Source organism: Polypterus senegalus, chromosome 8, assembly GCF_016835505.1.
Source record: "Polypterus senegalus isolate Bchr_013 chromosome 8, ASM1683550v1, whole genome shotgun sequence".
NCBI classification, from domain to species: Eukaryota; Metazoa; Chordata; class Cladistia; order Polypteriformes; family Polypteridae; genus Polypterus; species Polypterus senegalus.
In genome coordinates, this window is record NC_053161.1 from 14,845,971 (window position 1) to 14,869,973 (window position 24,003).

At 38.7% G+C, this 24,003-nt stretch overlaps 1 protein-coding gene across 1 annotated transcript in view; it reads right to left on the reverse strand.

Moving 5' to 3' along the window:
* Positions 1–82: 82 nt before the first annotated feature.
* Positions 83–24,003, reverse strand: part of LOC120533806 (tetratricopeptide repeat protein 38-like) — a 45,762-nt gene continuing 21,841 nt past the window's right edge. The window contains exons 8-14 of the mRNA XM_039760779.1: positions 16,075–16,134; positions 15,648–15,686; positions 14,985–15,066; positions 12,078–12,243; positions 6,911–7,070; positions 3,782–3,855; positions 83–1,525 (exon numbers count right to left, since the gene is read on the reverse strand). Coding sequence (XP_039616713.1) covers positions 1,435–1,525; positions 3,782–3,855; positions 6,911–7,070; positions 12,078–12,243; positions 14,985–15,066; positions 15,648–15,686; positions 16,075–16,134 — 672 coding nt within the window. The 3' untranslated portion in view covers positions 83–1,434. The remainder of the gene's footprint in view (positions 1,526–3,781; positions 3,856–6,910; positions 7,071–12,077; positions 12,244–14,984; positions 15,067–15,647; positions 15,687–16,074; positions 16,135–24,003) is intronic.

The window sequence follows — 24,003 nt, forward strand, 5'->3', positions numbered from 1 at the left end:
AAGAAAGTGATGTGTTAAAATCATTGCATATTACAAAAGAAATTATTTCAGTTTACATATTATGCAAAACAGTACAGCTTAGTCTTAATACACAAGCAGCTTTATTATTTACTGTGAGTAAATGTAACTTGTGATGGGACACTAAAAGTAAACATGAAACATGAAGAAAGTAATATGAGAGTAAAAGTGATCTTTTACATGGAAAATTATGTTAATTTATCTATGACCAAAATAATCAAATAAAAAATATAACCACTGCTTATAGTAACAATTATTATTTATGACCAGGCTGTCGCTCCTCTTCACTGCTTTTGCTTCTAACTAAACATGAAGCTAGCCTGGTGCTAAAAGACCGGTGACAATGACATGCTGCTCTTATGCCCATCAAGGGTGCCTGGCTGGGACAGTATGAAGCAGTAATGTTGACAAAAAAGCAAGCAAATATCACATCACATCATATCACATATTCTGAAGAGGCCATTAATGCTTTAAAAACAATGGAAAATAGGTTGTGTATCGATTGTATATGTAAATATGTGTTCAAGTTGCCTTCATAATAAACACTTACAATTAATTCCTAGTTTAGCAATATGGGAACAGATAGCAATATGTGTCATGCAATAGAGTTTTAGCTTTATTTAAAAACACAACCTGATGTCAAGTAGCAGGTTCATATTAAAAAATGTTACAATTTCACCAGCATTATGTATAATGTTTAGTTTAGTACACTTTTAATTTGTGCAATATAAAATTTATTTTATGCATATCTTACTTCCAATGTAAATTTTTTTACCTCACAATATGAAAACCCAGTGGCTATACATGTCACTAATAAAATACGGCTAAAATTTAAAGAGTAAAAAAGAGAATGAAAATAAACTCTGTAAGCCACAGAATAAAAGCTCTCACTTACATACCATATGTATGTATATTACCATTGACGTACAGTAACATGGTCACTGCATTAAATCTGTGAACTTTAAAACAATGGAAAATATTTTTTGTTTGAAAAAATATTACTTGATTTTTGCTGGAAAATGTACTATGACACTAATGTGAAACGTATTTATTCGGTATTACCTCTAAATAAACAATTTCTTCTGATTTATAAACTGCATTAATGTTTGAAGATTTTTTGAAATTACATATATATTCTTCTAATTTGTCATTATTGTTTTATCCAGGATTTAACATACCACTCACATGATCATATTCTGTATTTAACATTTTCCCACAGAAAATTTGTAGTGTAAACATTTAACTTTCCATTCATTATAAATGCAAGCTTCTTTAAAATATATAACAAAATTCTATTAAGTTCTCCTGAAATCCAGAAAGGTCACTTCTTTTTTACGCAGTAGAAAACATGGTTGTGATTATAATCCAAAACAATTATGCATCTCAACTAAAATAACATTAGTTTTCTAGGTAAATTTAATTCAGATGCAATGCCATGGTCCTCTGGATGAGCCTTTTTGTCAAAGAAGAGTTTGGTCTCAAGGCATCTCGTTCCACAAGCAGACATCTTAAAATAAAAAAGCATTATATAGAATATAAGTATAGACAATGTTCTTAGAAATTACAATGTCTGTTGTGAAATTCATGAGACTGACAGAAAACATGCAAAGGACTGGAAGCGATGCTTTGACCAACTACACAGATAACAACTTCCAAGAATATTTCCAAGGTGAAAGGGCCAACATGTAGTAAAATGTCCATATAAAAGTTATATATACAGGTGCCAGTCATAAAATTAGAATATCATGACAAAGTTGATTTATTTAAGTAATTCCATTCAAAAAGTGAAACTTGTATATTAGATTCATTCATTACACACAGACTGAAGTATTTCAAATGTTTATTTCTTTTAATTTTGATGATTATAACTGACAACTAATGAAAGTCCCAAATTCAGTATCTCGGAAAATTAGAATATTGTGAAAAGGTTCAATATTGAAGACACCTGGTGCCACACTCTAATCATCTAATTAACTCAAAACACCTGCAAAAGCCTTTAAATGGTCTCTCAGTCTAGTTCTGTAGGCTACACAATCATGGGGAAGACTGCTGACTTGACAGTTGTCCAAAAGACGACCATTGACGCCTTGCACAAGGAGGGCAAGACACAAAAGGTCATTGCTAAAGAGGCTGGCTGTTCACAGAGCTCTGTGTCCAAGCACATTAATAGAGAGGCGAAGGGAAGGACAAGATGTGGTAGAAAAAAGTGTACAAGCAATAGGGATAACCTCACTCTGGAGAGGATTGTGAAACAAAACCCATTCAAAATTGTAGGGGAGATTCACAAAGAGTGGACTGCAGCTGGAGTCAGTGCTTCAAGAACCACCACGCACAGACGTATGCAAGACATGGGTTTCAGCTGTCGCATTCCTTGTGTCAAGCCACTCTTGAACAAGAGACAGCGTCAGAAGCGTCTCGTCTGGGCTAAAGACAAAACTGCTGCTGAGTGGTCCAAAGTTATGTTCTCTGATGAAAGTAAATTTTGCATTTCCTTTGGAAATCAAGGTCCCAGAGTCTGAAGGAAGAGAGGAGAGGCACAGAATCCACGTTGCTTGAGGTCCAGTGTAAAGTTTCCACAGTCAGTGATGGTTTGGGGTGCCATGTCATCTGCTGGTGTTGGTCCATTGTGTTTTCTGAGGTCCAAGGTCAACGCAGCCGTCTACCAGGAAGTTTTAGAGCACTTCATGCTTCCTGCTGCTGATGAACTTTATGGAGATGCAGATTTCATTTACCAACAGGACCTGGCACCTGCACAAAGTGCCAAAGCTACCAGTACCTGGTTTAAGGACTCGCCTGACCTTAAACCCATAGAAAATCTATGGGGTATTGTGAAGAGAAAGATGCAATACACCAGACCCAACAATTCAGAAGAGCTGAAGGCCACTATCAGAGCAACATGGGCTCTCATAACACCTGAGCAGTGCCAAAGACTGATCAACTCCATGCCACGCTGCATTGCTGCAGTAATCCAGGCCAAAGGAGCCCCAACTAAATATTGAGTGCTGTACATGCTCATACTTTTCATGTCCATACCTTTCAGTTGGCCAACATTTCTAAAAATCCTTTTTTGCATTGGTCTTAATTGATATTCTAATTTTTTGAGATACTGAATTTGGGACTTTCATTAGTTGTCAGTTATAATCATCGAAATTTAAAGAAATAAACATTTGAAATACATCAGTCTGTGTGTAATGAATGAATCTAATATACAAGTTTCACTTTTTGAATGGAATTACTGAAATAAATCAACTTTGTCATGATATTCTAATTTTATGACCGGCACCTGTATATATATATATATATATATATATATAACACTAAAGACCTTTTATAACCAGCAAAATTCATTAAGTAGCTTTTGTTATACCTTGTTTATCACTGAGATCTTTCAGGCACATTTATTGCCTCAGGATCTTTGAAAAGCAAGCTCACAAATTAAAAATGCATAATATTTCATTTTTCAAATTGTTAAAAACTATGATTAAATAGTTCAAAGTGACTTGCTTGTAATTTTAACTTAAAGCCCAACCAACTTTGGTGCAGACGGTCTATGAGGAATGTGCATATATGAATAAATTATAAATATGAAATTATGTCCATAGTTACAATAGAAATACAATCTAGATTTTGTTTTTTTTCAAAGACTGCTTAAAAATTGATAAATTTGTATAACATCTTATTTTGTTCATTCATGACAACTAATTCACTTTGTAATAGATATACTCACTTTTTTCTTCTGAATATTCTATATATATATAATTACCTGGCTGTTTTCTGGTGGGATTTATTTTCTGACTTTAAAGCTGCATGTATTAGCAATTGATTAAACAGCTCTCTCTAAAAATGAAAAAAAAAACACCACAAAAAACAGCTAACATGAACAGCCTTTCTACAAAATACAAAAAATATTTCTACAACACAAATTTAAATAACAGGGTAAAGATTATTTTAAAGCCAAAGAACGTAACATTTCTACTATTAAAGCATGCCTCCTTTGATCACCACATACAAAAGACACAATATTACCCGCTTGCAAATGGGCTCACAGTAAAATCTGTGTTAAAACTCTGCAAATATCACCCTCCATTGCTCCTCATATTTATGACTTGATTGATTACACTCTTCATTAGCTGACTCTCTCTGGAAAAGCTCTCTGACATTTTGCATTGATTGGACTGTGATATTGTGTTCTTTACATACAGTGGTGAGAATACAGCAAACATGAATCATGAGTAAATATTTAAAGATAATCATTATACTTCTGCTTCACTGATTTATTTCTGAGACTTTAATTTACTGAATATGTTTATGGGTCCTTGGTCTTCATGTCAAGATTATGCGTCTCAAGCAGTCCTGCAGACAGACCCCTCAACATTCTAAAATTGTCAAACCACTGTTTTGCAGCAAACCCATCCACATTTTTTCCCACCAGCCCTGGTTCTTCTCTCATGTTCACAGAATTTAAAATATGAATATTGCAGATAAAGATCAGTACACACTCATATTGGATCTAAATTCTCAAACAAAAACTCAGCTATAAGCAAAAAGTATAATAAAGTCACTCATTATTTGTAAAGTTGTAAAGAAGAATTATATAATGTTTGTTAATGACTTAATAGTGGCAGTCACTGTAAAGCATGGGCTATGAGGCAGACTACAATGGCATCATACCCAAAAGGTTATAGAACGGGTGTCATTGAACAATACTCAGAATGTTGCTGATTCTCTGTGAATTGCCCTTGGACTTGTGGCTAGAAGGAAGGCCAAGGAGCCATTTAGGAGCTGGGTTGCAACACTCCCTGGACAGGGCGTTAAAAGATCATAAGGCTTCTGGAGACAGTCAAAAGGATAGCAGTTAGTCCTCCCTGCAGCTCAGAAGAAACAGGAAGCTAAAACTGTGCTTTGGTCACACCTAGGGCACTTTCCATTTAAGGAGACAGTTGCATGTCTTTCAAGGGGTCAAGCATGATCTGGAAACATTTGCCATTTGGTTGCTTGTAATCCCAGAGGCCACCTTTTATAAGGACCTCCAGTGCCAAATTCAAGAGAACTTAGTGTAGGGTGGAAGTTGTTGACAAGAGTTTGTTTGCCATGGATAACGAGGAGGAAAATCAGTGTAGAAGAGAAGTACAAGGAAAAGGGAAGGATGTCCGAATCCTGTAGGTTTCAGTAAGGCCAGTAGGCATAGGTGGAAGTGCATGAAGGCAAAGATAAGACTGCTCAGTATTTGGACCAAGTCCTTTACAGGCAATCTCTTTGTATAAAATTAAAGACCTGTGAACTTACCTCCGGACTCTTCTGGCATTACTACGGGTTTGGGAACTGCCTAAGAGTACCCTCTGCAGTCCACATAATGTACGGATTATCATTTAGCTTTTCACAAAGTCTGAAAACATAAAAGCATGCAGGCACCCATAAATGCATATCTGTTTTGTGGAAATCCTGTGATGGGGGAGGACCAATAACACTTCACAATAACATGAATTTTATATAAATAAAGAATGATCTGTGGCCTTCAAGGGAGCCCAAGTACACATGGGAACGTTCACGTGCTGCCCCAAGGTTGATTGGGGTGCTTGGCTGACTGCATATTCACTTGCAAAAGCTAGTGAATTAGTCAAGTGCTTTATTTCACATCTTGGAGTAGGTTATTACAGCACCTGTGCCCAAAAGCAATTTAAAAATGGAGCATGTGTGAGAGATTAGGAAAGACTGAGGAACAATGAAAAATTGAAAAGGACAGAAAGACTGACAAAAGTTAAAGAGAAAGGAATGATGACAGAGATGGCGGAACCATGATTAGCCAGTGTGCGATACAGAGGAGGCAGGCAGCTGGGTAAAGAGCCCTGAGGAGAAGAGTATGGCTGACACTTCAAATGGGGGCTGAAGAGGGTCACTCCGGCTGAGGATCTTCAGGTACCTAGAGTAACATGTTGCTCAAGAGGACTCCGGTGTAAGGCAGAGTGGTGTCAGTAGGAGTTGGTGGCATGAGGAAGCACCAGAGTGTTTTTAGGACAGTTTCCTCTCACGATTTTAATGGATTAGTATTTTTCCATTATTGACTTTTTTACCTCCACTGACACTGATTTTTCTGGAATATTTGTTTTTTGAAGAACTTTTAGCACTGTATTTTTGCACTTTGGGTTTTTGAACCTGTGTTTGTTTTGCTTCACAACAAAAGCATCTCTTATAGTATTATGTGTATTCATTTCCCAGGCTCATTCCAGGTTACATTATTGGTGGTTGTGGGTGCAAGTGGAGCCTGGGGGCATGGAGCCAACCTGGACTGTCACAAATCCTTGAGGAGCTCTGGTTTGGTTTTTACTATTCCTCTTTGGAGCCTAAGTCTCCACTGTAATGTTTCTACTATCATTTTTAAATGTGGAACATGGTGGTCCTGCAACAGCTCTTTATATTTATAATGGGCGATGTATGTGTGTTTTTGTTGGCAAATAGTTTAGTTGTTTGGTCAGATGTTGTGTATCATATTTAATCAAAGTGGGCTAGTAGTTTTTTTGATGTTGTCTCTGCCATGTTGCTTTTCTCTTTAATGGACAAAGAACTGTAAAACTCTAGTCTTCCTTCTATTAAGTTTGTCTAATTTTTAAATAGTTCAGATTTAAAGAAACAAATAGAAAACAAAATTCATGATTTTATAAATTATAGTTAAAACATGACTTCCCATAACGATACTGCACACATTAATATCTCACCCCTTTTTACTGTAAACATTCATTAGGTCTGTCAATGGTTTCACAAGTAATGTTATACCATAAGAGGTAGCAGAGCTGTGATGCAGATCATTAATTTGTCAATACATAATAATTTCAAAGCAAACAGGACCTGAATTATAAAGAATTACTAATCAATTCAAGTTTAATGAGATATTTACCTGGGCATCACTTCCTCCAATGGCCTTTATTTGGTACCGAATGGGACTCAACAGGTCTACAGTTCTGCTAAAATTTCCATTTTCATATTCAATTAAAGCATTACAGAGTGGTAGACCAAGATCAAGACCAAGTTTATGTTGGAAGTTATCACCTGGAGATCTGGAAAAAAATCAGTAAGTAATTTAACTTCCTTTTCTTTTCAGGGTTATTAAGTGTATCATGTTTTAATTGTAATTCAAGCACAGGTACCAGTATGAGCACTTAAACTGACTCTTAAAGGTTCAGTTTAGCTGCCAACAGGACAAGAATAAATAATCAATTTACTACATGTCAAATGTAACAAACTTGCAAAAATGTGTTTTATGAGATCTGTATTGTGTTGTAATTTTTATAGAATGCCATTTACTATTTATGTGTCAGTAAATGAGTGTCTATTTTATATTTATCTTTTTTGCTCAATACACAGTTACAGCAGAAGTCATCCATTTAATTACAATAGGAAAACTTGAAAGCTTAAATAATCAACCTCCACAAATTAACACTGTTTTTATTAAGGTAAATGTTTTGAGCGTTTATATTTGAGTTGTTATTCCTTGAAAGAAAATCTTGCCTCCTGTCTAGCTTGATAGATGTTCAAAGAGGCACAAATCACAGAACTCCATAAAAATTTTTAGTAATGAAACATTAATATAATGTATAGTAACAATAAAAAATTAAACCATATCCCAGGAAAATATATGCATGATTAACCCTGTAGACATATAACGTCAATCATATTGCTGGTTATGTTCCAGTAATATCATAATACTCTGTATGACACAGTAACATCCTGTAGGACAAAGTGGGCATTGCCCATTCTGCTAGATTTTTTAGTGGTGCCCACGACTGTTAATACAGCAGGTTTAACAAGGATGCAGAAATGCAGCTGCAAACCCCAAGTAGCATTCCTGAGAAAATGGTGCCTTAAATATCAAAGCAATAAGCTAATTCCTTAAATACAGTTAGGTCCATAAATATTTGGACAGAGACAACTTTTTTCTAATTTTGGTTCTGTACAGTACCACAATGAATTTTAAAAGAAACAACTCAGATGCAGTTGAAGTGCAGACTTTCAGCTTTAATTCAGTGAGTTGAACAAAAAGATTGCATAAAAATGTGAGGCAACTAAAGCATTTTTTTAACACAATCCCTTTATTTCAGGGGCTCAAAAGTAATTGAACAAATTAAATAACTGGAAAAATAAAATGTTCATTTCTAATACTTGGTTGAAAACCCTTTGCTGGCAATGACAGCCTGAGGTCTTGAACTCATGGACATCACCAGATGCTGGGTTTCCTCCTTTTTAATGCTCTGCCAGGCCTTTACTGCAGCGGCTTTCAGTTGCTGTTTGTTTGTGGGCCTTTCTGTCTGAAGTTTAGTCTTCAACAAGTGAAATGCCTGCTCAATTGGGTTAAGATCAGGTGACTGACTTGGCCATTCAAGAATTTTCCACTTCTTTGCTTTAATAAACTCCTTAGTTGCTTTGGCTGTATGTTTTGGGTCATTGTCCATCTGTATCATGAAACGCTGCCCAATGAATTTGACTGCATTTAGCTGGATTTGAGCAGACAGTATGTCTCTGAACACCTCAGAATTCATTCGGCTGCTTCTGTCCCGTGTCACATCATCAATAAACACTAGCGTCCCAGTGCCACTGGCAGCCATGCACGCCCAAGCCATCACACTGCCTCCATCGTGTTTTACAGATGATGTGGTATGCTTTGGATAATAAGCTGTTCCACACCTTCTCCATACTTTTTTCTTGCCATCATTCTGGTAGAGGTTGATCTTGGTTTCATCTGTCCAAAGAATGTTTTTCCAGAACTGTGCTGGCTTTTTTAGATGTTCTTTAGCAAATTCCAATCTAGCCTTTCTATTCTTGAGGTTTATGAGTGGCTTGCACCTTGCAGTGCACCCTCTGTATTTAAGTTCATGCAGTCTTCTCTTTATGGTAGACTTGGATATCGATATGCCTACCCCCTGGAGAGTGTTGTTCACTTGGTTGGCTGTTGTGAAGGGGTTTCTCTTCACCATGGAAACGATTCTGCAATCATCCACCACTGTTGTCTTTCGCGGACGTCCAGGTTTATTTGCATTGGTGAGTTTACCAGTGCTTACTTTCTTTCTCAGGATGTACCAAACTGTAGATTTTGCCACTTGTAATATTGTAGCAATTTCTCTGATGGGTTTTTTCTGTTTTCGCAGCTTAAGGTGACTTCTTTTACCTGCATGGAGAGCTCCTTTGACTGCATGTTGTCTGTTCACAGAAAAATCTTCCACATGCAAGCACCACACCTCAAATCAACTCCAGGCCTTTTATCTTCTTGATTGATAATGACATAACGACGGACTTGCCCACACCTGCCTATGAAATAGCCTTTGAGTCAATTGTCCAATTACTTTTGAGCCCCTGAAATGAGGGGACTGTTTTAAAAAAATGCTTTAGTTGCCTCACATTTTTATGCAATCCTTTTGTTCAACCCACTGAATTAAAGTGAAAGTCTGCACTTCAACTGCATCTGAGTTGTTTCATTTAAAATTAATTGTGGTAATGTACAGAACAAAAATTAATAAAAAGTTGTCTCTGTCCAAATATTTATGGAACTAACTGTAGATGACATCTAGCTGAAAATGGGACTGGATCGGACTTCGTGCTGTACTCCAATGCTCTCTCTCACAATAGTCTCCTCTGCTTACCCTGCAATATACTCAGCAGGGCTAAGACTCTGGCAACTGTAGTCTTCTCTACTTTTGCTCTCATCCTGACCACTTCCCTCACAATCCGTTGGCTGTCCAGGAGTTGGGTCTCCTATGCTTCATCAGCTTAGAATAGCAGGTCTCCTTATTTTCTCTGTATTATTTGATTTTTCTCTCTCCTGTTTCCTACCATTCGGGCTCTTTATAGCCCAGTGAGTTCAAGTGCCGCATTAACAGCAGCCAAATGGAATGGTTGAGTCAGTCGTGCTCTTACACGTGAATGGACAATCGGTTAATTCCCTCATTAATTACCCAACAGCTGTATATTTGTTCTTCAATACACCCACAGAGTCTGAGATATATTATTACCTGCACCTGCACTGACCTGCTACAGACTCTGGGCACACTTTACCACAGACAAAAACTTGTGCCGTGCAAATACTCATAGACAAAGAAGAGCAGACTTATGCACAGATAAAACCATATGCTGCAGTAAAAAGCCAGCCACAGTACACCATTCGGCATGGCAAACACAGCTTTTGGATATTTTAAAAGCAAATTATTCATTATTGGCTGAATCTGTATTGCTCACTAAAAAAGGCACCTAAAGAACTAGCCACTCTACTTGAGTCAAGTACTTTAACACCTTCGAGGTTGCAAAAATTCTAAAATGATTTGAGGTTGAACACTATTCAAACCAGGCTAAATATTTCTTTCTTACAAGCCACACATTACATTATTATATTATTCTAAAATAAAGATTTAATATTGAAATGTTGACTAAAAGACAAGATACAGTGGTGTGAAAAACTATTTACCCCCTTCCTGATTTCTTATTCTTTTGCATGTTCGTCACACAAAATGTTTCTGATCATCAAGCACATTTAACCATTAGTCAAATATAACACAAGTAAACACAAAATGCAGTTTTTAAATGATGGTTTTTATTATTTAGGGAGTAAAAAATCCAAACCTACATGGCCCTGTGTGAAAAAGTAATTGCCCCCTGAACCTAATAACTGGTTGGGCCACCCTTAGCAGCAATAACTGCAATCAAGCATTTGCAATAACTTGCAATGAGTCTTTTACAGTGCTCTGGAGGAATTTTGGCCCACTCATCTTTGCAGAATTGTTGTAATTCAGCTTTATTTGAGGGTTTTCTAGCATGAACCGCCTTTTTAAGGTCATGCCATAGCATCTCAATTGGATTCAGGTCAGGACTTTGACTAGGCCACTCCAAAGTCTTCATTTTGTTTTTCTTCAGCCATTCAGAGGTGGATTTGCTGGTGTGTTTTGGGTCATTGTCCTGTTGCAGCACCCAAGATCGCTTCAGCTTGAGTTGATGAACAGATGGCCGGACATTCTCCTTCAGGATTTTTTGGTAGACCGTAGAATTCATGGTTCCATCTATCACAGCAAGCCTTCCAGGTCCTGAAGCAGCAAAACAACCCCAGACCATCACACTACCACCACCATATTTTACTGTTGGTATGATGTTCTTTTTCTGAAATGCTGTGTTCCTTTTACGCCAGATGTAACGGGACATTTGCCTTCCAAAAAGTTCAACTTTTGTCTCATCAGTCCACAAGGTATTTTCCCAAAAGTCTTGGCAATCATTGAGATGTTTCTTAGCACAATTGAGATGAGCCCTAATGTTCTTTTGCTTAACAGTGGTTTGCGTCTTGGAAATCTGCCATGCAGGCCGTTTTTGCCCAGTCTCTTTCTTATGGTGGAGTCGTGAACACTGACCTTAATTGAGGCAAGTGAGGCCTGCAGTTCTTTAGACGTTGTCCTGGGGTCTTTTGTGACCTCTCGGATGAGTCGTCTCTGCGCTCTTGGGGTAATTTTTGTCGGCCGGCCGGCCACTCCTGGGAAGGTTCACCACTGTTCCATGTTTTTGCCATTTGTGGATAATGGCTCTCACTGTGGTTCGCTGGAGTCCCAAAGCTTTAGAAATGGCTTTATAACCTTTACCAGACTGATTGATCTCAATTACTTCTGTTCTCATTTGTTCCTGAATTTCTTTGGATCTTGGCATGATGTCTAGCTTTTGAGGTGCTTTTGGTCTACTTCTCTGTGTCAGGCAGCTCCTATTTAAGTGATTTCTTGATTGAAACAGGTGTGGCAGTAATCAGGCCTGGGGTGGCTATGGAAATTGAACTCAGGTGTGATACACCACAGTTAGGTTATTTTTTAACAAGGGGGCAATTACTTTTTCCCACAGGTCCATGTAGGTTTGGATTTTTTTTCTCCCTAAATAATAAAAACCATCATTTAAAAACTGCTTTTTGTGTTTACTTGTGTTATATTTGACTAATGGTTAAATGTGTTTGATGATCAGAAACATTTTGTATGACAAACATGCAAAAGAATAAGAAATCAGGAAGGGGACAAATAGTTTTTCACACCACTGTAAATATTTTCTCTTACGCTGCAAGTTCCTTTAGTGAGTCCATCAACAGAGAAGTTGTCTCCTTATCTTTTGCTCCGAGTGCTGCCATCAAACAATGAAGATCATTGAAGAGGAGGACATGGTCATCTGCATGTGCTTTAGTAAGGTCTGAAATTTCTTTCCATCGCTCACCCACCTTTACATCTACCAAAGGGGAAACACACTGGAATTAAATAAACAGGATGGGGCTAGATATATTTATATATAGATATACTGTATATATCTCAAAATGTTGGTAACACCTAATCTAATTTTGTTTAATGGCTTATGGATTAAACAGGAGTTAAAATAAATAATACTCAATAAAACAAAACAGATTCCAGTCACAATATTTTGAATAGAGCAACATTAACAATGCATTCTAAGCATCCACTTCTTATTCTTCTTCTTTTGGCTGCTCCCCTTAGGAGTCGCCACAGCGGATCATCTTTCGCAATATCTTCCTGTGCTCTGTCACACCCACTAACTGTATGTCCACTATCAACCACTAATAAAACATTACAAAAATAATTCAGTTCAGATTACTGTAACTGTACAAATGTTTAATATCATTTCCCAAATCAAGTCTCTTCATTCTTGTTGGATTCTAGAGAAGACTTAAAGCACAAAAGCATTTATGAAAATGAAGATATGCAGTCTCTAAAACGTAAAAAATTTACTTTTCACTAGGTAAGGAAAACACTTCTGAGAGGAAGTGAAAAGATTAAACACCCAGAGTAGCAAAGGTTAATTTAAATGTATAAAACATTTAAGTTTGCTTTCTAAGGTTACTTTTTTCCCTACATGTTACCAAGTAAATTGTTAGCACTGCTATCCGCAAATTGATTAAAAGTTAACTCTGGCATTCACCACTGCTTCATAAATTATATTTGCTGTAATAAAAAAATAAAAAATAAACTCAATTGAAGTGTGATAAAGAAAGTTATTTGGAGCAGAAAAAGTCACAATGTCAGGAGCAGTGCATTATATGCAGGACTTTGCTCTCAAGTAAACTGCAATGAACTTTTAACCAGCTGTCCGTCATAGAGGCAGATGCAAAAACATATACGGTCATATGAAAAAGTCTGGGAACCCCTCTCAGCCTGCATAATAATTTACTGTCCTTTCAACAAAAAAGATAACAGTCATATGTCTGTCATTTCCCAGGAACATCTGAGTACTGGGGTGTTTTCCAAGCAAAGATTTTTAGTGAAGCAGTATTTAGTTGTATGAAATTGAATCAAATGTGAAAAACTGGCTGTGCAAAAATTTGGGTCCCCTTGTAAGGCACAGTTGCTGTTAAACCCAGGTCTGGCAGGCCAAGAAAAATACAGGAGCGGCATATGCACAGGATTGTGAGAATGGTTACAGACAACCCACAGATCACCTCCAAAGACCTCCAAGAACATCTTGCTGCAGATGGTGTATCTGTACATCGTTCTACAATTCAGCGCAATTTGCATAAAGAACATCTGTAATGGCAGGGTGATGAGAAAGAAACCCTTTCTGCACTCACGCCACAAACAGAGTCACTTGTTGTATGCAAAATGCTCATTTAGACAAGCCAGAGTCATTTTGGAACAAAGTGCTTTGGACTGATGAGACAAAAATTGAGTTATGTGGTCATAACAAAAAGCGTTTAGCATGGCGGAAGAAGAACACCACATTCCAAGAAAAACACCTGCTACCTACTGTCAAATTTGGTGGAGCTTCCATCATGCTGTGAGGTTGTGTGGCTAGTTCAGGGACTGGGGCCCTTGTTAAGTCGAGGGTCAGATGAATTCAACCCAATATCAACAAATTCTTCAGGATAATGTTCAAGCATCAGTCACAAAGTTGAAGTTACACAGGGGTTGGATATTCCAACAAGACAATGACCCAAAACACAGTTTGAAATCTACAAAGGCATTCATGCAGAGGGAGAAGTACAATGTTCTGGAATGACCATCACAGTCCCCTAACTTAAATATCATTGAAAATCTATGTGATAATTTGAAGCAGGCTGTCCATTATCAGCAGCCATCAAATTTAACTGAACTGGAGAGATTTTGTATGGAAGAATTGTCAAATATACTTCCATCCAGAATCCAGACACTCATCAAAGGCTATAGGAGGTGTCTAGAGGATGTTATATTTGCAAAAGGAGGCTCAACTAAGTATTGATGTAATATCTCTGTTGGGGTGCCCAAATTTATGCACCTGTCTAATTTTGTTATGCTGCATATTGCATATTTTCTGTTAATCCAATAAACTTAATGTCACTGCTGAAATACTACTGTTTCCATAAGGCATGTCATATATTAAAAGGAAGTTGCTACTTTGAAAGCTCAGCCAATGATAAACAAAAATCCAAAGAATTAAGAGGGGTTCAGAAACTTTTTCATATGACTGTAATCTAGATTTTGCATGTTCTCACAAAGGTTAGGTTAACTGGCCAAAATGTGATTGTGAGTGGGCCTTGTAATGGACTTTGTACCCGGTCCAGGACTATTTCCAGCTCTGCACCCTGTGTGCAAGGATAGGCTACAATTCTCTGTGACATTGAACTAAATGAATCAGGTATGAGAGTGTTACATTCTGTTCTATTAGTATTTTACAATTTAAGATGGCATAAGTTTATCAAATTTCTAAAATGTATTAGTACAAAAATTTGTTTTAAACAATTGTTTTAAATAATGAGATGTTGTTAATCTAACATGTATTGTTTCCTGCTCTAAATGAAGATCATATGCATTAGCTGTTGTAACCTCCTGAGACCCATTGTAAACTTTTAATTTTAACGATGTGGCTGATACTGACTTTATCATTTTATGATGTAGATTTGAAATGATACACAAGCTAAGACACAGAAATTACCAATGACTGATTAAAAATAAATACAAATTGTGTTTATGTATTAATTTTACCTTCCATTTCAAGTCTGTAAAGTAATGAGCAAGTATCTACGATATCCAACATGGCTCCAGATGTCTTATAAGAAGGAAAAATCTGCAAGGAAGTTGTAGAACACCAAATTCTTTACTTATTGTAAAAATTAAACATTTAAAACTAAAAACATTCAATATATTTTTCAAAACAACATATATAGTTCATTTTTCCAAATAATCAAAAGTTATAAGATTAAATAAAGAAGTAAAATACAGACACACTTTGATAACTCTGATTGTATTTACTGTATACAAAGACAGCACTGTGTGGCTAAATACAGTACACTGTATCTACAGAATAGGGCTATATCAGCCTTATTTTACTTCATGGATCTTTGCTTTTATTTTCTTATTACAGGGACAAATGCGCAATTGCCACTTATTATGTAAAATACAGGCATTTGCTTCTGCCATTTATAAAGTAGACTGAGGACTACCTAGAAGGATCAAATAAAGAAATTGAGGCTGTAGAATAAGTTGTATGTTTGGGTTCATTATGATATGTTTCTACTAAAGCCGAACATAAGTTTGCTAGTGCATATAAGAGTCAGTGGCAGCATCATAAAAAAAAAAATGTTTCCTTTATATTATTCATACCACAGTTACACAGCAAATTACAACCTAATAAATAATTATACCCACCTTGCCGTCATATATAGTCAAAGCTGATTCATATTCACCCTGTAAGAAAAGAAAAATAATTTTTTTTAGCAATGATGTATATATAATGTATATTTCAATTAACAGAAATGTGGCCTGATACTTATTACTGCTACATCCTGCTTCTACCAGTGTACAGGGAAAGTGTACAGAATGCTTGAAATGTTGTTTTGTGGTAATCACTTGTTCTAAGAAGTACTCTATTAGTATTACAAAACTGTTTGAAGTTTGGAAGCTAAAGGTATTAAAAGGAATCATGACTGCTTTGCAATGATATAATCTTAAAAAACATTAAAGTAAGTTATGAGGGATTTTTTCCTTTAAATAAAATATACTTGGTTTTTTTTTTAAAACATTTAAACATAACAAAGTGGAATGAAAAAATTGTTATAAGTTAATACTAGCTTACCTTGTCAATGAAATAGAGTGCCCAATGCCAGTAGTTATGGCAAGCAAGCATATCACTGCACTGTACAAAAAAAAGTAGCAATTGAATTACAGGCACATAGTGATACACAAACAGTTTATTACAAGGGTACTTCCTCATAAAGCTATCACATTACAAATCATATTACACCAGAAATTAGAAAATGAATTATCACATTCAATGACCCATAGAATTAGAAGGTAATATAACATTGTGGCCTGATGCAAAATGAACACTAACAGAACATTACATTGTAATTACTGCCAGCATACTCACAACCTGAATCCTTCAAGAAACTTCCAAAAACTCAAACAGAAATCAGTTTGATGCTATCATTTGTTACTAGTAAAAGTTCAATCCACAATGTTATCCACAAATTATTTTCTATTTTGGAACTAATTCTGGTTTACTGTTACCTGTCCTGAAGCACTCACAGTTTGCTTGACAAGCAAAGAAATGAAGAGCAGGTAGGATGCTCTTACATATTTCTTTCCCTAAAAATACATTTTCTGTTTGAAGCTGCAATTATTGCTTGGACCACAATGAGGCTACATTTTAGCCATATGATCATTATTGAAACTTAGTTTGTCCATAAATTCCTCATATTCAATAATCATGAAATATCAGCGTTCATGTATAAAACTGACTAATCCCAAGACAGCTACATATGGAGAAAATAAAAAAAGAACAAGATTATTTATCTGAGGGATTAATGAGACAAAAATTCTCCTGAAAAACATGAAATTTGTGTTTTTTTAATTCTAATTTTTAGCCAACTTTATATGATCTTGATGACTTACATAAAACAAGGATAAAATAAATAGTATTTACTTGTGCCTATTCTAATTTATGAACTCACAGACTGCAAAAGATGCTTATAGTAAGTAAAATGTACTTGATTTGAAAAGTTAATTAACAACAGATAACGTAGGACTCATTCCAGCTGACATTAAGAACAAATGGCATTTAACAGGATTGTGAACCTTTAAAAAGTTTTCCAAATGATTTTAATAATGGAGTTTGGGTTGTGTTGGGCAGTGCACATTAACTCTGTAATCGTCAAATGCAGCTTTTTTCAAACTCGATTAATTTGTAATACTCACAATGTGACCCTGACAAAACAATGTAGTTGCATACCTGAAGCATTCCTCTAGCATTTGTGCCCAAATTGCACAACAATGGTGTCTAAAGTCTTTTTTTAACTCAAATACTTTAACCATTAGATTAATGAATGTACTCAAGAAAATTACATATTTTCCAGAAAACAACAAAATATTGTTTGGGGCATGGATAACCCTATATTTTTTTATTCTAAAGTGGACTGCAGAACAGCATAAGCAGCTGGATTCTATAACTCATTTAGTATACTTGAACATGAAGTGATTCTACATTTTTAGGTATAAAAACACATTTCAGGGTTAACCTGATGCTGAACATCTTCATTTGATTTGAAAATTATGTAAAAACAGTTATCTTAAATGTAATATTAACAAGCTATACGTTTTTTTAAAAGCTTGTGGGTTTTGCAATGTTTGACTGTTCACTTTTACTAGAGGCATTTCCTGTTTAATGCCTGCATTTCACAAATATCTGCCTCAGCTCACAGATGACATGCTTAAAGTAAGGCTGGGCAATATGGCAAAAAAAAACTGAACCTCAATTTTTTTAAATATATATAGAAAATTAACAATTTATTTAAATACTTTACTACAAAAAATACTGCTGACTTCTTCTTAGAAATACAAAAACCTGTACAGCCAGCTTCTTCCCTCTACTATAACTACTAGTCTCCAAGTATAACTATAAGTGCTTGTTCTCCCCATCACAGCCTCGACACCATTACAGGGTAAGAAGGCATGACCGACAGCTTAGACATTTTTGTCACCTAGGCCCACTTACTCCTAACATAATAGTGCTATCAAATGGAATACTGTATATAACAGGGAGCATTTCTTGTCTGGGCTATACTAAAACAGGGCGAAGGATTCTTCTGAGCTGTTGGTTAGGGACAGGTTTTATCTTCATCCCGTGCTTTCTCACACCGGTTTCATTCTGTTGTTTCTGCTTTAAATGCTGAAATAAATAACTGTTATTGTCAACATCCGATCTTTCATATCTGAACAAATTATGAACAAATGACTCAGCGTTTCTGCCTTTTTTACGAATGAGTACATTCATAACAGAAGCACCACTGGTTATATTGTTTGTATTAATATTGTAATGTCCCTTCCCAGACACAAGGAACAAAATTGCACTGACAGTTCGCTGTGCATAAATCAGACAGGTTTATTTCTACCAACAAAAACAAGAAAAGAAACAATAGCGCAATCATTAACAGTTTACAACGATCCCATTGTTACAGCCATGGGAGACATAATCGCTTAAGTTTCCTTAACTTTTTTTTATTTATTTTAATTTTATTTTTTAAAGCCACCTGCACTTTCTGTCTCCTATTTCAATGTCACAACAGTCCATGGGAGATTTATGCACATCAAGGATCTAGGGTTTGTCGTGTGGTGGGCACGGCAACGTGCTGTATCAGTTCATGCTCCAAACCTCCTCGTCCTTAGGCTCATTTCAGGTCCAGCATGGCAGACAAATTACCCATCCCACACATAGCTTAGCTTGTGTCACTATCACCATCCAAACTGAAAAGTGTGCCAATTTGCCTTGGCACCCTGGGTTTCCAATCCTTGCCTCTCAGCATATTGTTTGCTGCTTTGCAATGACAGCAGGCTGAAGCAGCTCCTCTGTGCTCGCCCAACTCCTTGCAATGCCTCTGAGCAGCCCTATTTGCATGCCTTGAGCATAACCTCCTTGAACTTGTACTCAACACATCTTATATATATATATATATATATATATATATATATACAGTGGTGTGAAAAACTATTTGCCCCCTTCCTGATTTCTTATTCTTTTGCATGTTTGTCACACAAAATGTTTCTGATCATCAAACACATTTAACCATTAGTCAAATATAACACAAGTAAACACAAAATGCAGTTTTAAATGATGGTTTTATTATTTAGGAGAAAAAATCCAAACCTACATGGCCCTGTGTGAAAAGTAATTGCCCCTGAACCTAATAGCTGGTTGGGCCACCCTTAGCAGCAATAACTGCAATCAAGCGTTTGCGATAACTTGCAATGAGTCTTTTACAGCGCTCTGGAGGAATTTTGGCCACTCATCTTTGCAGAATTGTTGTAATTCAGCTTTATTTGAGGGTTTTCTAGCATGAACCGCCTTTTTAAGGTCATGCCATAGCATCTCAATTGGATTCAGGTCAGGACTTTGACTAGGCCACTCTTCATTTTGTTTTTCTTCAGCCATTCAGAGGTGGATTTGCTGGTGTGTTTTGGGTCATTGTCCTGTTGCAGCACCCAAGATCGCTTCAGCTTGAGTTGACGAACAGATGGCCGGACATTCTCCTTCAGGATTTTTTGGTAGACAGTAGAATTCATGGTTCCCAGACCATCACACTACCACCACCATATTTTACTGTTGGTATGATGTTCTTTTTCTGAAATGCTGTGTTGCTTTTACGCCAGATGTAACGGGACATTTGCCTTCCAAAAAGTTCAACTTTTGTCTCATCAGTCCACAAGGTATTTTTCCCAAAAGTCTTGGCAATCATTGAGATGTTTCTTAGCAAAATTGAGACGAGCCCTAATGTTCTTTTTGCTTAACAGTGGTTTGCGTCTTGGAAATCTGCCATGCAGGCCATTTTTGCCCAGTCTCTTTCTTATGGTGGAGTCGTGAACACTGACCTTAATTGATGCAAGTGAGGCCTGCAGTTCTTTAGACGTTGTCCTGGGGTCTTTTGTGACCTCTCGGATGAGTCGTCTCTGCGCTCCTGGGGTAATTTTGGTCGGCCAGCCACTCCTGGGAAGGTTCACCACGGTTCCATGTTTTTGCCATTTGTGGATAATGGCTCCCACTGTGGTTCGCTGGAGTCCCAAAGCTTTAGAAATGACTTTATAACCTTTACCAGACTGATAGATTTCAATTACTTCTGTTCTCATTTGTTCCTGAATTTCTTTGGATCTTGGCATGATGTCTAGCTTTTGAGGTGCTTTTGGTCTACTTCTGTGTGTCAGGCAGCTCCTATTTAAGTGATTTCTTGATTGAAACAGGTGTGGCAGTAATCAGGCCTGCGGGTGGCTACGGAAATTGAACTCAGGTGTGATACACCACAGTTAGGTTATTTTTTAACAAGGGGCAATTACTTTTTCACACAGGGCCATATAGGTTTGGATTTTTTCTCCCTAAATAATAAAACCATCATTTAAAAACTGCATTTTGTGTTTACTTGTGTTATATTTGACTAATGGTTTAATGTGTTTGATGATCAGAAACATTTTGTGTGACAAACATGCAAAAGAATAATAAATCAGGAAGGGGGCAAATAGTTTTTCACACCACTGTATATATATATATATATATATATATATATATATATATATATATACAGTGAACCCTCGTTTATAGTTAATCCGTTCCAGACTCTACGCGATAAATGAATTTTCGTAAGTAGGATTCTTTATTTATAAATCGAACATTTTCGCAGTTAGAGTATAGAAAACCTGTTTACGACCTTTTAAATACGTTTTTAACATTATTAGAGCCCTCTAGACATGAACAAACACCGTTAGTCACCATTACGTGCGTATTACCCAATATATTACACAAAATAAGAGAAAATAAGACATATTAGATGTTACAAATATAATATTATTATTGTAATGTACAATTAATAACACACACACCGCTCTTACACACAACCACTAACCTATGAAGGCACAACCTCAGTAGGAGAGTCTTAAGGTGGTTCAGTATCTTCAGCAGGTGCATCGTTGCCTTCTTCTGCTGAAGCAGTCCTAGGAGTGGGCAGTGGGTGTCTGGGTGCGCGGCTGAAAAACATCGTGATAGGCAGTTGCTGCCGCTGTCTTTTCATTTGCGCGAGGAGGCTTTTGTATGGTTCGATCGCTCCATCAAGCGCATTCTGGAACTGCAATGCACGCATCATTTGTGGGTCCCATTCACCAATCATGTCCTGTACTTCCTTAACAGTTCTCATGACTTGTGAGAGACGCTCAAGTGTAAGGCCAACTTCCTCCTCCTGACCCCCAGGAACCTCTGGCTGCTCCTGCTCCTCCTCCTCACTCGCAGATTTAGCCATCTCCACCAGATCCTCGTCATTTAAGGGGTCCGAGTGTGTCTCCAGCAGCTCATCCACGTCATCGCGAGTCATATCCAGAAACCTTCTCCTGTCAGCATGTGGGCTAGCCTAACTGCCTTATCCACTGCCGAAGTAAACATATCCTCTGGGGTGAGTCCTCTGTAGTCGTGGACAATTTCAGGCCACAACATCTTCCAGCTAGCCTTCACGGTCTCCGTCTTTATGTCCTTCAATGCAGCCTGGATGTTCTTCAGACAGGTTGCGATGGTATACTGCCGCCAGTACTCCTTCAGCAAGAAGTTCTGCTCAAAGTTCATGCCTTCGACGAGGTGCTGCAGGGTGTTTCGCGTGTAGAGGGCTTTGAGCGCTGAATAGCGCCTTGATCCATGGGCTGGATCAGCGAAGTGGTGTTGGGAGGAAGGAACTCGATCCGCACACCGCCGTAGGATAGGTCTTGCGCATGACCTCCAGCATTGTACATGAGGAGAAGGACATTAAACTCGAGTCCCTTCTCCGCGAGATACAGTTTGACTTGGGGGATGAAGAACTCGTGAAACCAGTCCGATGACAGCTGCTTTGTGATCCAGCCCTTGTTGTTGTGCATCCAATGCACTGGCAGCTGGTTCTTGTTTTTATTCTTCAGGGCTCTAGGGTTCTTGGCTTTATAGATAAGGGCAGGCTTGAGCAAAATCCTCAGCATTTCCACACATAACAATAGTCACGCGATCTTTAACGCCTTGAAGCCACGGACCTTGGCCTCATCCTTGAAAATGAATGTCCGGGAAGGCATTCTTTTCCAGAAAAGTCCTGTTTCATCCATATTGAACACCTGTTCTGGATGATACTTGCCCTCCTCAAGGATTTTTTTGAACGTGTTGTTCACGTAGTCCTCTGCTGCAGGCTGATCAGCAGAGGCAGCTTCTCCGTGGAGAACGACACTCTTCAGATGATACCTCTTCTGGAACTTTTCAAACCAACCCTTGCTCGCCGTGAAATCTATAAATGTTGCAGAAGAGGGTCCTGGCTGAGGATCGTCCGCCGTAAGCGCTGATAGAGCTGCCTTGCCTTCTCCCGGATGACCAGCGAATCCAACGGAATGTTTTTCTTGCGGCTGTCGCTGATCCAAATTGCTAGGACAGATTCCATTTTCACAATGAACTTATTACGACTTGTCACAATGCGCTTTGCTTCTTTGTTGAAAGAGACAGTAGCTGTTTCACGGATGTTCTTTTCATCTTTACGGATGTAGCGAACAGTAGACTCATTCAAGTTGTAATGCCAGGCAACCTCCATGACTTTCTTGCCATCTCTGATCATATCCAAGAGTTTCACCTTCTCCTGGATGGTAAGCATATTCCTCTGGCTTAGTTTTATTTTCAGAAGGCTTAGAAAAAGCAGCACGTTTAGGAGCCATTGTGGGGCTTAGATAAAAGTTCTCATAAAGCGCATGCGTAGTGACGTAAGCGTGTATGAAAAAAAATCGCGATAGAGTGAAGCCGCGAAAGTCGAAGCGCGATACAGCGAGGGATTACTGTATATATATTGTCACGCACGCGCGAGTAGGAGGCCGCGGATTGATTCGATAACACCTGGGAAACCATTCGCCGCCAGGGAATGGCGGGGTATTAACTTTCTCCCTCTGCTTCCTCATAGAAAGAAAGACCTTCCTGCACCATAGGCCTGGATTGACGCAGTCGCGTACTTCCGCCCTTCCTCCGCCATCTTGCCCTGACGCCATCCTTCCCATCCTCCCTTGCGGTCCTTCCCGCATTCCTCCACTTCCGCTCCACCCCAATAAAATGGCCGCGACGCCAGGAGTCGGCGTCGCGCATTATGAACTGTTTGTTTATAATTTTGACCGGTGTTTTTGTTTGCTGTGTACAATATACGGGGCCGGAAACCCCAACCCTATTGCTGTCTCCTCGGTCCTTACACAGTGGCGAGTGGCAGGATAGAGAGATCCCGGAATGACGGAGGGACAGGACCTCAACACGTGCTGCAGGCGATGAATGACCAGCTCCAGGCGCTGCAGCTGCGCAAGCCGCCACCACCCGGGAGCTGGAGGCCACGAGGCCAGGTTAGTGGAAGCCCAACGGGCGAGACCAGACCCGCCCAGGCAGCCGCCTCCTTTAGTCCCGCGGGCCCTTCGGAGGACGCCGATGCCTACCTGGGCATGTTTGAGAGGACGGCCACCCGAACGCGAGTGGCAGCGGTCCAGTGGGCGCCCATCCTGGCGCCATACCTGAAGGACCAGCGCTGCGGGCCTATTATGACCTCCCTGAGGAGGAGGCGCTAATACGACCTCCTCAAGCCCAAATACTGGCCCGCTACGGCATTAGCCCGGCCAGCAGGCGGCGAATGGCGGAACTGGGTCTTTGACCCTGAAAAGCCCGCCGCCCAGGCGCTCGAAGTTCTGGGGCAAGATGGGCCGCTGGCTACGCCAGAGACCCGACGGGCGGAAAGTGGTCGAGCGGGTGGCCTGTGAAGGCCTGGTCAATGCGATGCCCAGTTCCCTCGCCCAGCAGGTCCGGGACACGCCTATCAGAACATGTCGGGCCTCCTCGACGCCCTGGAGCGCCAGTTGGCGGTCCTCCGACTTGGGGGTCAGAAAAGCCTGCTCGCTGGAACCGCAGGGACGGGCGGCCACCCCGAAGCCCCTCGACGCGCTGCAGAAGCGCCAGCCAGAGCCAGAGAGAGGCCGGGTCAGACGCGCTGTTTCAAGTGTGGCG